General features: G+C 59.8%; 2 protein-coding genes across 2 annotated transcripts in view; one reads left to right on the top strand and one right to left on the bottom strand.

The window, feature by feature from the left end:
- The window catches only part of PSD (pleckstrin and Sec7 domain containing), a 19,524-nt gene extending 13,744 nt beyond the window's left edge, over window positions 1-5,780 (top strand). The window contains exons 11-17 of the mRNA XM_040486279.1: window positions 1,981-2,026; window positions 3,423-3,613; window positions 3,698-3,768; window positions 3,878-4,035; window positions 4,208-4,352; window positions 4,639-4,782; window positions 5,272-5,780. Coding sequence (XP_040342213.1) covers window positions 1,981-2,026; window positions 3,423-3,613; window positions 3,698-3,768; window positions 3,878-4,035; window positions 4,208-4,352; window positions 4,639-4,782; window positions 5,272-5,502 — 986 coding nt within the window. The 3' untranslated portion in view covers window positions 5,503-5,780. The remainder of the gene's footprint in view (window positions 1-1,980; window positions 2,027-3,422; window positions 3,614-3,697; window positions 3,769-3,877; window positions 4,036-4,207; window positions 4,353-4,638; window positions 4,783-5,271) is intronic.
- Window positions 5,781-6,167: 387 nt separating this feature from the next.
- On the bottom strand, window positions 6,168-14,019 carry NFKB2 (nuclear factor kappa B subunit 2). Its single transcript, XM_040486281.1, has 23 exons — window positions 13,930-14,019; window positions 12,499-12,615; window positions 12,150-12,231; window positions 11,993-12,033; window positions 11,629-11,727; window positions 11,398-11,549; window positions 11,063-11,169; window positions 10,796-10,954; window positions 10,401-10,505; window positions 10,187-10,272; window positions 9,964-10,102; window positions 9,615-9,743; window positions 9,269-9,478; window positions 9,049-9,190; window positions 8,509-8,623; window positions 8,204-8,417; window positions 7,895-8,064; window positions 7,670-7,772; window positions 7,390-7,541; window positions 7,192-7,261; window positions 6,790-6,962; window positions 6,553-6,664; window positions 6,168-6,450 (listed from the first exon to the last, which is right to left on the bottom strand). Exons 2-23 carry the CDS (start codon window positions 12,517-12,519, stop codon window positions 6,329-6,331), a joined length of 2,703 nt encoding a protein of 900 aa, XP_040342215.1. The 5' UTR covers window positions 12,520-12,615; window positions 13,930-14,019; the 3' UTR covers window positions 6,168-6,328.
- Between the last annotated feature and the right edge of the window lie 568 nt (window positions 14,020-14,587).

The following is a 14,587-nucleotide window of genomic DNA, read 5'->3' as shown; positions in this document are numbered from 1 at the left end:
TCGGGGGAGCCGTCCGCGGGCCGTCCGGGCCGTCCAGGCCGAGGGCGGACGGGGGCATGGCCGGGGGCCGCAGCGCGCCGGCCGGGCCAGCATGATCGGTGTCAACAGCATCCACAGCAGCGCGGGGCGGCTGCGCTCGCGCTCGCTGTGTTCCGTGCGCTACGGGCGCACCCACCGTGGCGCGGAGACCCTGTGCTACGGCTGGCCGCAGCGCTCTCGCAGTCTCAAGCCCGTGCTCTACACCGACCTGGTGGTCAGCCGTCTGCAGAGCCGCAAGAAGAAGAAGGCGGTGAGGGCGTTGGGGCCTTGGCCCACGCCAGGCTGGGGGGCGGCCGAGGGGGTTGTGGAGGGCGGCGTGGCTGAGGGGGCGGCTTGAGGGAGGCACCGAAGGTGGCGCGAGCTGGGGGGGGCGGGCATCGGTCAGACCAAGGCGGGAGGCCAGCAGGGACAGAACCCATGGGTAGCCAGGAGTGGGCATGGACTGGAGGGGGAAGGGCACACACCGTCGGATCAGTGTGGATATCTCAAACCAAAGGGTCTTTGGGTCTTCTACCTGGGAGCATGACATGGGGTTCACCGATGGGGTTTAGGACTTTGGAAGGAAGACATGGTTGTGGGCCAGAGGTGGTCCTTCGAGGGGCCAGGGGATGAACTGGAAGGCTGGAGACAGGTTGGGTCTGGTTGGACACTTCAATCTCCTGGTCAGAGTTGGAGAGAGGATTAGGGTCGGGGTTATGCCGGGCTTGGGCTGGGGATGTGCTGTGAGGGCTGTGTGTGCACAAGGCTGGATTGTGCTGTGTAGGGGGTGGAGGTTGTGGAATGTACCCATCCCTGGACAGGGTGTGCACATGTGGGATGCCTGGCTAGCCGTGTGGCTGAGTGTGACAGTAAGCAGTAAGATAGTCAGAGACTGTGGTATGTTGGTGGTGGAGTGGGGGGCTGTGTCCCATCACGGAGAAGGCACCGACGTCACCACTGCACCCAGCTCACGCAGGCAGCATCACACGCCACACGCATAGCCCAACACGCACATGTTGGGGACACACCCACTCACAGACAGGCTGGTGGAATCGCCCCCACAGTGGGAGGTGCTGCTGTGGACCCATGCTGCAGGCCACCCCCGAGAAGAGGGGTCCCCTATACAACTCCTGGAGTCTGTTCTCTACTCAGACCATCCCAAGGCCCCCACAGGTCCCCCATGCCAGCTCTACAGAGGGGAAGTGACTGGTCCAGGAGCTCACAAAGAGCTTGGGGTATGCAGGGTTTGGAAGCTGAAACATCTGCCTTTTAGACTAGTGTTCACTCTCCAGTAACATGAAGGATGTGGGTGGGCAGGGGCCTGGCCCACCCTGGCATTCAACTTGGTGGGGCTCTCTGGGTTGAGGGAGGTGCTCAGCTTGCCCTGGGGTTAGGAGTCATGAGAGTGTGTTCTCTACTAGCCAGGGAGGGAGGTGACAGGGTGAATCCCTGTTGCTGGGCCTCAGTTTCCCCATATGTTCTGTGTGGGTTTATCCTATGGAAATAGGCCAAAGCACATGGTCCGGGAAAGGAGAGCGTCTTGGGAATGCTCTTTTCTATTCCTTCCAGGGCTGTGCTTCTCCCATCCAGGATCTGGGCAGGATGATCCCTAACAATAACAACAGCAAAGATAATAATAGCAGCTGCCATTTATTGTGCATCAGCCATATGCCTGGATGCCCTGTGCTAATTGCCTGCCCTGTGTTACACACCTGTTAGTACGTTTGTTCTCCCCATGGATACTTGCCCAAACTCATGCAGCAAAAGTGACACAGTACCGTCTCCTAATACTCTGTTCCAGAGCCCGTGTTCTTGGTCCTTACACCCTGCTACCCCCATCCCCATCCCCCATTGTCTCCTCCCCTCGAGTTTGGAGGGAGGGCTCTGAGTTCTGACATTGGGGTACATAGTTTGCCTCCCTCAGGAGTGACCCATACCTGCCTGATTTGTTCCTCCCTTCCTAGGCCTTGTACAGCTCCATCAAGAATGAAAAGCTGCAGTGGGCCATGTGAGTCCTGGAGCTGTGTGGTGAGGGAGATGGGGTGCGGGGAAGGGGCTGCCTGGAGAGGCTGAGAGCACTGGGGTGGGCCCTGTGAGTCCAGGTTGGATTGTGGGGCAGGGAAGGCGGGTGAGGCCATGAGAGGCACTGAGGCTGCTTCATTTCCTTCTTTGGAGATGGCTGCCTGGACTTGGGGTTCTGTGTCTTTTCTCTAGCTGGGTTGTTATGACAAACTAGGTTGGGATGGATGGCCACTGTCAGCTGGCCTGGGAGGGGGGATGCTGAAACAGAAAGGGGAGGTCCCTTGCCAACCCAAGCGGGAAGACAGAAGTGTCTGGAGATAGAGCCCCGACCAATAGCGTGAGAGCCTCCTCTCAGGTCCTAGGGAGTCCAGAGCATCACAGAACAAGGGACCACATTGTCTACTCTTGGCCATGGAAACAGACTCAGAGTAAGTCTTAGAGGAGTCCAGTCTAAGGGAGGAGGTCCAGTTTAATGTTGGGCCCCCCAGTCTGAGGGTAGAGCCTCATCTAAACAGTCAGTAGGTCACTCATACTTGCTGGTGTCTGCTGAGAGTTCAGTCACAGATCAGGTTGGTTGGGAGCTCCCAGTCTGCAGGAAAAGACCTCAGAGGAGGCAGAGCTCAGCACTGGGATGCAGATTGGAACTTGGGGCAAGCCTTGAAGGAAGGGAAGCATTTGGAGAGAGAGAAGTTGGTATTTGGGAGGCAAATATGTGGTGGCTGAAATGAGCGTGGGTTGGGGATACCAAGAGGAGGCAGGCCTAGCTGGCTGGAGGGTGGAAGGAGAAAGAGGCAGTATGGGCAGGGATGTAGCATAGGCCTCATGCAGGAGGAAATAGGGAGCTACTGCAGGTTTTTGATCGATGGAGTGACAGGATAGAACCGGATTCTTTAGATGGTATCTAACAGAGCCTGTGGACCCGGAGGTACTAGGTGACCACTAGGAAGCCACTTCTGCCACCACGTAGCCAACAAACTATGAGCAAAGCATGCTGCTGGGTATAGCTGGGACAGCCGAGTCAGACATGTCTGCCCTAGTGGAGAAGGGTGTGAGGGCTGGTGTGCAAGTGCAGAAACAGAGGATGGGGAGGAAGGGACAGACATGGCCCTACCCTTGGGAGCTCTAACATGAGCAAGGAGATACGCTGCCCGGAGAAGCCCTCATCTGAGCAGGGGACACAGCTACCCCTGGGGAGATCTGGTGTGAGGCAGGAAACAAGGCTCCAGGAGCCTCAGGTGGAGGGGAGCCACACCCTGTGAGAGGGGCAGTTCCCCTATTCCCTCCACAGACAAGAGGGCACTTTCCTGGGTGGGCAGAGGCCAGGACTTAAGCGGGGGTTGTGGCTGCAAGGCCAGCCCCCTCTGAGGTGATCACACCTGCAGAGACGAGGAGGAGCTGAGACGCTCTCTGTCTGAGTTGGCCGACCCCAACCCCAAGGTCATCAAGCGGGTCAGCGGGGGCAGTGGCAGCGGCTCCAGCCCTTTCCTGGACCTGACTCCTGAACCCGGGGCTGCAGTCTACAAGCACGGGGCCCTGGTGCGAAAGGTGCACGCAGACCCTGACTGCAGGAAGAGTACGTGGCTGGGTGGGGAGGGTCTGGGGGATGGAGGGGAGGGGGCCTGTCTCAGGCCCCCTGACCTGTCTTCCTTCCCCCCAGCACCTCGGGGCAAGCGGGGCTGGAAGAGCTTCCACGGGATCCTCAAGGGCATGATCCTCTACCTGCAGAAGGTGCGGGGCCAGCCCGAGGGGTTGGGGCTGAGCTGGCTCAGGGGAGTGTGGGTGGGCTGGGCCAGGCTGGGGTGGGACCATGGCCAGGACAAGATGGGCACCCCTGCAGGAGGAGTACCAGCCTGGGAAGGCCCTATCAGAGGCAGAGCTAAAGAATGCCATCAGCATCCACCACGCGCTGGCCACACGTGCCAGCGACTACAGCAAGAGGCCCCATGTCTTCTACCTGCGCACAGCTGATTGGCGGGTCTTCCTCTTTCAGGCCCCGTGAGTGCCCTCTTCCTGCCCATCCTGGACCCTTTTGCCCCACTCCTACCTTGCTCCCCTCCCTTGTCCCTGGATTACCTCCTTGCTTCCCAGGCCGCACCCTGAGCCAGGACAGGCATCCCTGGACAGGAAACCTGGGGCTAGGTCCTAAGTGGTGGTGTTGTCTCCCCAGGAGCCTGGAGCAGATGCAGTCCTGGATCACTCGCATCAATGTGGTGGCTGCCATGTTCTCTGCACCCCCCTTCCCAGCTGCTGTTAGCTCCCAGAGGAAGTTCAGCCGCCCTCTGCTGCCCAGCGCTGCCACCCGCCTCTCCCAGGTACCCCCAGCTCTGTCCACCTGGTGCCAGTGGGATGGAGTGTGGCAGGCCCAGGCCGACTGCACTCAGGGCTGCCCTGTGTGATCATGTAGATGTCACTGCACCAGGGCACTGGCCATGGGGGGTGAGTGAAGGCTGAAATCCAGTCTCCACTGCACTTGCCAAGGTATTAACCTAGATATGGTGCTTTGCTCATCCAAAGGCAGGGGCACCTTTCTAAAAAAGCTTGCACAAAGGCACTATATGTGCTCGAGTGACCCTGACCAACACTCCCCCTGGCCTCTAGGAGGAGCAGGTGCGGACCCATGAGGCCAAGCTGAAGGCCATGGCAAGTGAATTGCGAGAGCACCGGGCTGCGCAACTGGGCAGGAAGGCCCGAGGCAAGGAGGCTGAGGAGCAGCGGCAGAAGGAGGCCTACCTGGAGTTTGAGGTGAACCTCCCTGCCCTGGCACCTCTTTGGCTCCTTTCTTCATCAGTGGGGTCTCACTGTTGCCACATACAGGCTCAGGCTAGTGGTTAAGGGCACGGACTCTAGTAGGAGAGTGGGACCAGCTGGGTGACGTTCGGCAGGTTGCCTAACCCCTCTGAGCCTGTTTCCACGTCTGTGGGCCAGGGATGACGTTCTTTACCCGCTAGGGTAATGAAGGGAGATGAGGTCTGTCAAGGGCTCAGTTTTTCCCAACTCTGGTTCGGGCCTAACAAGTATTAGATGTCATAATATGCAGTCTCGAGAGAGCCCAGAGAGGGTAGCTAGCTTACGAGGGGATCGTGTCATAGTCCCTGGGGGCTCTGGGGGCCTCAGAGTTGGGCAAGAACCTTTTGTCTCCTAGCCTTTTTTGGCATCCCTCCTTGGTCCAGATTGGGGTGAGATGGGCAGAGGGTGGAGAGCAGGCTCACAGCCCCTGCCCCTCTGCCTCAGAAATCCCGCTATGGCACATACGCAGCGCTGCTTCGGGTCAAGCTGAAGGCGGGCAGTGAAGAGCTGGATGCAGTAGAGGCAGCACTGGCCCAGGCCGGGAGCACAGAGGATGGACTCCCTCCACCTCACTCCAGTCCCTCCCTGCAGCCCAACCCTGCCAGCCAGCCCCGGGCTCAGTGTCATGGCTCAGAGCCTCGTGGAGGGGCGATCAGTGGGCGGTGGAAGCTCTGAGTTGAGGGTAGGAGCGTGGGGGTTTGGCGCCCACAGGGCACCTGCATGACATAGCCTTGCCTGAGCCCGGGCCGGCCTCGGGCCGCCCACGAGGGGCCCCCGGCCCAGGGCCCGACCGCGCCGGACGCGGTGTCCGGGGCAGCGCAGGGCTAGGGCGTGGGCCTCGGGAGCCTAGGCCAGGGGCCCCTCTGAGACCCCCATTTTGTGATAATGTTTTGCACTTTTTCGTACGGGGGCTGGGGTGGGAGGGGCCAGGGCCCCTTGGACTTTTGATGCTTTTTTTTTTTTTTTTTTGGGTAGGGGGAGGCCTGACGTTTCTGCTTTCTGCTGAGACCACCCACACCCAACACCAGCAATCCCCCCTCCATCCTGGGGCCTGGCTCAGATAGAGGCCAGGAGTTGGGGCTGAGCTGGTTTTCCCTCCTTCCTCCCTGAGGCTCACCCTCTCTCGTTCCAGAGGTGGAGGAAGGGTATCCATGCCTAGGCCCCCATACGGTCTGGGGGCAGCATGGCCTTGCTTTCCCTCCTTCAGTGGGCCCTGCCCTTTGTACAGCCTCCAATCCCATTAAAACTGCTCTGGACTTGCTGGCTGGGCCTCCTTTTCCATTCTCCAGTACCTGGCTTGGGTAGGCAGCTGGTTCCAGAGACAAGAGTCACATCAGGGGTTGCCATAAGTTAGGGAGGGAGCCAAGCACCCTCCCTTTCCCATGAGAATCTTTATTTGCCCCAACTGAGGGGTGGGCATGGGGTGTTAAATAAGAACTAGAATAGGTAGGGATGCTGTACAGAGGGGCCCAGGGAGGGGAGCTGGTGGGTGGGCAGCAGTTCAGTGCACCTGAGGCTGGGGGTGCCCGTGGCAGAGCCCTCCTGGTGGCTCAGGGGGTGAGCCCAGCTTCTCTGTCTCCTGTTCCACCGACTGGCTCCCGTATGCACTGTCCTCTTTCACCTCTGCTAGGCGAGTGTGCACGGGGAAGGGGATAGGGAACAGTCAAGGTCTCAGGCCTCCCACTGTTCAGGCCCAGACCAGCCTACCAGGTGGGACCCCTTTACCTGTGCTGGGCAGCTTGTCTCGGGCCTCAGGGCCCCTCAGCAGCTTCACTCCTTCCTCCAGGCCCATTTCAGACAGGGCATCCAGCAGGCCCGCCAAGTCCCCACCAGCCAGCTGGGGAGAAGGAAGAGGCATGAGTCTGAGTGTGGGGGCAGGAGCCCTGGGGCCAAGGGAGCATCTGGGATCTGAGACTGGGGGAAGGAAGCCAGGCATGCAGCAAGGGATGGGGACCCACTGACCTTGTAACTGCGCAGGAGGCTGCCGCTGGGTGAAGCTGTCTTCCGATATGTATCCACCAGACTGCGCAGCCCCAGCCGTTCTGCCAGCTCTGCCCAGCTGCCCTGGGCTCCTGGCCCATCTAGCAGATGCTCCAGGTTCTGTAGGACTGTATCCTCAAGAGGCAGCTCTGGCCCTGATGGGAACATACAGACGTGTCTGGTACGCCCAGAGATGGGCTCAGGCAGACACTTCTTTCTCAAGGTAATCTGATAGACAAGACGGACAGAGTACTAGGGCACTGGGTGGCAACAGGAATGGAGCAAGGGACACCCCCCCTCCCCCCCCGGCTCCTTCAGAGGTCCTGAAGAAGAGCCCTCTGTGAGCAAGGGTCTGAAATCTGGCAGTGGGTGAAGATATCTCACCTGCAGGGCTGGGAGGGGTCAGGGGGGGTGCTGTGGTGTCCTGAGCAGCATTTAGCAGCAAGGTCTTCACCTGGGGAGACAGCCTCAGTTTGATGACCTCCCACCCCAGTCCTCAAGCCCAGGTGCCAGTCATCTGGGCCCCAGCCCTAAGCCCAGGTGCTCTATTCCCTGGTGCTTCTAGTTCCAGGCTAGCCTCACCTTGGTGCTGCGAGTGAGGTCAAGAGGTGTGTGGCCCCGGAAGCTGCCTCGGGTGTCCCTCTCAGGTCCCTCAGAATCTGAGTCACTACCAGAGGTGGGGGGCGAAGGCAGTGGGCACAGGGGCTCCTCATTCTCTGCGTGGATGTCAGCACCTGAGGAGGGAGGCAGTCGTGGGGAGGTACAGTGAGAGCCCACATTAAGAACTGCCAAGTGGGGGGACTGGTAGGCACCCCTTTTCCTCCCCTCAGCCCTGTTCATATGTCCCAAGGATGAGGCTTACCAGCCTTTAGAAGGAGACGGGTGAGGGTGGGAGATCCCAGTCCAGCTGCCAGGTGTAGGGGTGTGTTTCCCGCAAAGGTGCGGGCATTCACATTGGCACGGAGCTGTGGGGTTCAAGGGAGTCGTTGATGGCACCACTCACTGGCCTCCTCTCCCCCTGCATCTTCACTGTCCTTGGTTCCTCCACAACCCTTGGCCCCACCCCTTCAGCAATCCTCAGTCCCACCTTGGTAACCAGATGTGTGACCAACCCCAGCTCCTCCATCTCTGTGGCTAAATGCAGGGCTGTTCGGCCCCCCTGCCGCTCTGCAGCCTCCACTTCAGCCCCACTGTCCACCAGCAGATCCAGGCACTCGGGGCTTCGGGCACGGACCGCCAGGTGTACTGGGTACAGGCCTAGGAACATAGATACTTCACCTACAGCTGTGACCCCATCGTGGCCCCTGACACCTCACGTTCACTCTAGGCACTCACCAGGTACCCTCCCTGGTCCCCACACCTTTGCCCCCCGGTCCACATGAGGTGATGAACTCACCCTCAAAGTCTGGCATGTGCAACAGCTGGGGAACAGCGGGAACCCCACTGCGCAGAAGGACGCGCAGCAGTTCAGGGGCACTGGCACCAGCCCGGAGCGCTAGGTGCAATGCGGAGTCTCCATGCCGATCCAGTAGTGCTGGGTCTGCGCCCACCTGCAGCAGGAAGCTCACCACGCCTGTCTGCCCAGTGATCACTGCCAGGTGCAGTGGCGTCTGGAAAGGCAGGCAGAGTAAGCCAGGCCCACCCCTGGCCTAGGCCCACTTGCCTTCCAACTCCTGCCCCTCACCGATTGGTGCCCCTCACCTGGTGCAAGTGATTGGTGAGGTTGACAACACCAAGGTGCCGGGCGTGGTAGATGACGTGGGCTATCTGCTCGATGACACTGGTCTGCCCGTGGATGATGGCTAGGTGCAGCGGCCTGAGGGTTGGGGAGTGAGACTCTGGCCTAGCAAGCCCAGCCACTCAGAGCACCCTCTACCTCCAAAACCCCACCGCCTCCATAATCTCCGTGCCTAGGGCTTCTGGAGCCCAGACATCTCCAAGGACATCGCTGCCTCTGAACTTAATCCTCCCGAGCACCTTGTGCAGTATATAAGTACTATCATCTTGCTCTTTTAACAGTCAACAAAACCGAAAGGTGGAGAGATCAAGCACCTTGAGCAAAACTAGTACATAATGAAGCCGGACTTGGAACCAGGTCTGTCTGACTCCACGGCTCTGGCTCTTTGCAGGGTCCTTTCCCGCCCCGTACCCCGACCTACCGTCGAGCTCCAAGTCCCGGACCCCCCCCCCCCCCCCCCCCCCCCGGAGCCCCGGCCGCTCTCCCTCCCTTCCCCCACCTACGTGTCTCCGTTCTCGTCTTGAGCTGTCAGCAGGTGGCGCTGTCCCGCCAGCAGCGCGCGCGCGTCCGCCGTGACGCCGTAGTCGAGCAGGGCTCGGGCGCTGCGCTGCGCCAGGCCGAAGAGGCGTGCGTTGTACTCCCGGGCTGGGGGCAACAGGGACGTGGGCGCGGGCTTGATCCCCACCCGAAGCGCCCCGACCGCCCGGATTTTAGGGGCCGTACCTCGCTGCAGCAGCTCCGGGGTCAGCGGTTCGCGCTGGGGGGTCAGAGGGGACGCGCTCGGCTCTGCTGCTTCCTCCCCGACATCCACGCCAGGCGCCTCGGCGGCCATCTGCGCCCCGCCCCCGCCTCCCGGGTAGCAGCCCATCGGGGCCGAGCCGGACGGGTAGGGGCTATAGGCCAAGGAGGAGGGGAAAAAGCCGAGGCTGCCACCTGTGGATATAGGCCGGGCTGTGGGTATAAGGCACCATCCAGGACTCTCCCCGATTTTTTACCCCACAACTTCTCTCCCCCTTACCCCTCCCTCCTCCATCCCCCTTCCCGCCACGAGCACACCACCCCCCCTCACCTCCTCCTCCAGCTCCTCCATAACCTCCGGCTGAGCCCCCAGAGCCTCCACCCATGTGGGAGCCACCCCCGAAGTGCTGGGAGAAGGTGGGCAAGGCTTTCCTTCGCTTCCGCTGCACCTCTTCCTTGTCTGGGGCCAGAGGGAAATGAGATGTTAAAACCCCAACTCCTGCACCAAGCCTCAAGAACTCTGTCCCCAGTAAGGTCATGGCCCTCCCTCCAAAAGCCCTCAGGCTAGCTTCTAGGACCACCTATTCCCGGGCCCTTCTCCACTCCTGACTTGACTCATGGGTCCCCTGATCTAGTCTGGGGACACTCCAGCCCAGCCCCCATCTTAATTCCAGCTCCACCTTCCACCAGAGGGTAATAGGTGAACTGTTTGGAGTCCGAGACATCCCCCCCACGCTTGCGTTTCAGTTGCAGGAACACGGTTACAGGACGCTCAATCTTCATCTTGTGATAGGGTGGTGTCCGGAACACAATGGCATACTGGCAGGGGGGGAGGAGGGCATAAGGTGTCATTGAGGCCTTGATCTAGTTCAGCCCCCAGCCCTGGCCCTGGCCCTAGGGTACCTGTTTATGAACATCTGTGGGAGAGAAATCCCCAAAGGCCTGCCATCCATTCTCATCATCCTCGTAGAACCGAACCTCAATGTCATCTATAAGGGAAATTGAAGCTTGGCCACACCTCCTAGTAGAATCTCCAGGGCCTTTTATCCTAGAGCTGCCCTGGCTCCCCATCTTGATACCCAGCGTCCCTAAGTCCCAGCCTGGGGTCCAGTCTCACCTTTCTGCACCTTGTCACAAAGCAGATAAACCTCATCTCCACCCCGCACAGAGCCAGCTGTCTTGTCCATTCGAGAAATCTTCAGGTTTGAGGCCCCAGGAGACTCTGTGGGGGTGGGATATCAATTACTTGAGCTGACATAATAGTCATGGCCCCATTTATGGAGCCAAGTGTTTTGCATTATTATTTGAACAACCCTAAGAGGTACAGAAACTACTAGTATCTTCATTTACCCAAGGTGGAAGCCATATTCAGGGGAAATGACTTACTCAAGATCACTCAGCTCATATGTGGTGGGTCAAGTTGAAACTCAGGCTGGACTCCACAGCCTGAAATTGCCCCCCATGCTTCCTCTGGCACCTAGCCCTGGCACCCCAGATGGTCAGGATACTCACTGCTGTCGTGGATGGGCTGGGAAATGACTGGCTTCAGGGGCAGGGAGAAGGAGCCATCACTGGCTCGAAGGAAGGCAGAGAAGCGCAGCCTCACAATGCTCAGGTCCATCACCTTCTTCAGCTCCTTAGCCTCCTGCTCCAGCTCCCGCCGCTCGGCCTCTGTGCGGTGGATGTACACGTGACCCTGGCACTCCTCCTTCTCCATTCCTTCCATGACCACCTCCCATGACTCCCTCTCTCCCTACAAGTGCTCCCCCCCCTCAATACCCGTAAGACCCTGGGGCCTGGAGCGGAGTCGCTGCCTCTGAAGTTTTTGTATCATAATCTCCATCATGTTCTTCTTGGTCACATGCAGGACGCCCAGGTTGTTAAATCTGAGTGGGGGAGTGGGAGTCAGAGCTTAGCAGGCATTTCCTTCCTGAAGCACCCTCCCCACTGCCAGGGCTCAGCTCAGCCCTACTTCCTCCAGGAAGCTTTCCTGGTTTTTACTTGGGGCCTTGGGTTCTGGGGCGAACCTAAGTCTCTCCCCTTGGTCAGATGCTAAGCTCATAGAAGTGGGCTGGGGCCTAGGACAGGTGGGCCTAGGACGGAGGGGCACCTACTGGGCAGTCATGTCCTTGGGCCCCACAGACACGGCGCAGACCCCCAGCTCCGAGCATTGCTTGCCCACCAGGCTGTGGGCATGAGCACGAGGCGGGTCACTGTGCGTTACCAGGTCCACCTCGATCTTGGCTGGTCCCTCGTAGTTACAGATCTAGGGGAGGTGAGGGCTGTCAGTGATGTCCCTGAACACACTATCCACTAGCCCACCCTCCAGCACCATCCTAACTCACCTTGACTGTGGGATAAGTCTTCCGGCCCTTCTCACTGGAGGCACCTGGCAATCCTCCATGGGAGGGGCCTTCACAGCCATATCGAAATCGGAAGCCACGCTGAAGGTCCCAGGGCAGATTGATATTGTGACCAGGAGAGACCCCCACCCCCCCCCCAGCCAGCCACGCTCCCAGCCAGCAGTGACCATAATAATTGGCAGCGTCTCTCCTGAACCACAACACAACCATTGTGATTAGCAGCAGCCAACCATCCCAACCTGAAGTGTCCTCTGGTCAGTGACCCTCCCCATGGCCACCCAACTACAACTACCCCACTTGTCCCCAAGGCTGAAGTCATCCCACACCATCCCTTCCATTCACTCACCTGTTTAGGCTGCTCCACTATTACCAGGTAGGGGCCATCAGCTGGGGAGAGAGGGGCCTTGTTGAGCCAGGATTTCTGAGCCCATTCCCAAGGCAGAGGGCACATGCTCCTCCCTCCCGCTCTCTCTAGGACATGGGAAGGTTAGGAACTTACTAACCTGTCTCTGGGGCTGGCTCCTTGGGCTCCACAATGGACGGGTCGAATTTGAAATCATCATATTCAATCATGCCATCCAGACCCTGGTTTGGAGACAGACTGGGGTGGCAACTGATTCTGAGCCACCCCAGAGCCCTCCACTTCCCAGCTCTGAGTAACCACTCCCTTTCCTCCCAAGGCCGTTAAAAAAGCTCCTAGTAGAAGCAGTTTGCAGATAGAGACTGACAGGCAGGTTGAGATAATGAGAGGGCATTACAGGTGTAGGGAAGCAGAGAGGACTCCGACAGACAGGCAGACAAGCAGACAGACATGGGGGTAGCCGGCTGGCTTCAGGGCCAGGTGTGACTCACTGGGTCGTAGCAACTTTCCATGTCTCTGGGCTAGGCCCGGCTCTGTCTGGTGGCTCCGGCCGGGTTCTGTTTCCCAGAGTTTCAGGCGTCCGCCTTAGGGGGGGAAGGGGGGAGGGACTGGCGGGGGAAGGGGAGAGACAGATCAGGGCAGGAGTTGGGGGGGCAAGGGGAGCCCAGATTTGGGGGAGGGTCTGATCTCTTCCAGCCACCCGTCCGGGTGTGGCGGGCGAGATCCGGTGGAGAACGAGATCCGGAGCTGGGCTGGGTTGGGCCGGGGAAGCGGCAGGAAAGTTAGAACAGCTTAGGAAAGTCCCGAAAATACCAGAGGGAGGCGGGGCCGGAGGGGGGCGGGCCTGGAAATGACGCCACTAGCCACGCCCCCGAGGCGGGAGGGGCACGAAGTCGTTGCTGGCCGGCGAGCTCTGGTAGCCTCTCTTCGGGCAGAGGGGCAACCAGACCCAGGGAAGCGTCCTCGGGTGTTGGTCCCCACCCCCTCGTGTCAGGGCGGGCTCCCGGGACTGGAGGGTCTTTCTAGGCCGGAGGACGCTCTTAGGCCGGGACCAGGCCCGCCTCCCGCCCCCTTCGACTCCCCCGTCCTGGAGCAACCTTGGGATTTTCTACCCCGAGAGAGGCCACGGCTGATTCACCCGGGGGCTTTTGTGGGGACATTCCTGCTGTAGGAAGGCCTCCTTTCCGAAGGCCTGTAGGCGGGGGCTCTTTCCAGTGGGGGGCCCCAGGGTTCTGCCCCAAGAACGGACTCTGGGGCCGCTGGGCGGGGGAACGAAAGGTGTCTGTTTCTTGAGATGGGGTCTTCTGTTACCTCTCCCCAAAACGTCAACAGCCGTTGGATTCCCGCACCACACCTGCTCTGGGTGCCCACGCCCCCTGCCCCAGTCCCGTATCCGTGCATGATACTGGTGTGTGTCTCTAGCACACGTACAGAGTGTGTGTTGTCCCATGTGCTTGCGTGAATGTTGTGTGTGCGTAGTGTCAATATGCATGTGCAAGTGAGCATGGCTGTGTACAGGTGAGCGTCCTTAAACTTCTCATTGTGGAGGCATCTAAGCTTGTCTTGATATATAAGAGCACAGGTGAACATATTTGAGTTTGTGCGTGAAAAGTATGGGTCCAGGCACCTGTGCACGGGTGAGCATGTTTGCGTGTGCATATGTGCATTCTGAGTGAATGGACAATGCTGTGCACTCGCCAGCACACGCGTAGGTGCACGTATGGCTCCGCGTTTTTTTATACAGGATGTCGATGGGTATCCATGTGTCTTGTTTGTGTGCGTACTGTGTGTGTGTGTGTGTGTGTGCGCGCGCGCGCGCGTGCATAAGCCGCTCTCCAGCCCTGGGACTCGGTCAGTTAAAGGCCCTCCTTCCGCCCTTCGCCGTGTCCTAGCCACTCAGGGGTTTGAACCCGGCCACTCACCGCGGCGGCGGATCCGATTCCGGCTTCTCTCCCGGCCCGACCCACCTTGGACAGGTCGCGTCACCTCTCCACAGCCACTGAGGCTCCAACCGGGAAAGCCCCTTTTCCACCCCCGGGAGGGGGGAATTCCCGTGACGTTCCCGTGCGTCACGCCCCGTGCCCTTTTTCATTGGCTGAAAGTTTAACTTCCGGACTTGTGCAGCCAATCATGAGCGACTCAGGCGCGCCCCTTAGAGGGGAACTATTAGCCGCGCCCCGGGAGCCTGGAGCGAGGTTGACTGTCAGCTAAAGCGCGAGCTCTGGCTTGGGGACCTGCCTGAGGCTGGATTCTCTGACCAAGAAGCATCCTCCGGCCAAGGGCCCCGGCTCCGGTCTCCTCACCCACCCTGCCTGCCCCAGACGGTTGACAGTCCCCGCTGCTACTCGGCTTATCTGCTGGACCTAATGCTTGGTCACCTCTGAAGCCGGGGAACCCCAGGGGGAAGCTGGCGGGCCCCAGCCCTCCGGTCCGCCCGGAGCGGGGCCCCACTGACGGGAAGAGTTAGGGGAAAAGGAAATTGATCTTGCAGTCGGTCCCGGGGCGTCATCTGCCGGCCCTTGTGGAGCCTCAAGGAGACTCCATAATCCTTTCTTGCTCAGTCTCTCTTACTCAGCCTCC

Source organism: Herpailurus yagouaroundi, unplaced genomic scaffold, assembly GCF_014898765.1.
Source record: "Herpailurus yagouaroundi ecotype Mexico unplaced genomic scaffold, PumYag 163, whole genome shotgun sequence".
In the NCBI taxonomy this organism is placed as follows: Eukaryota; Metazoa; Chordata; class Mammalia; order Carnivora; family Felidae; genus Herpailurus; species Herpailurus yagouaroundi.
This window is presented reverse-complemented; position numbering and strand designations above follow the sequence as displayed.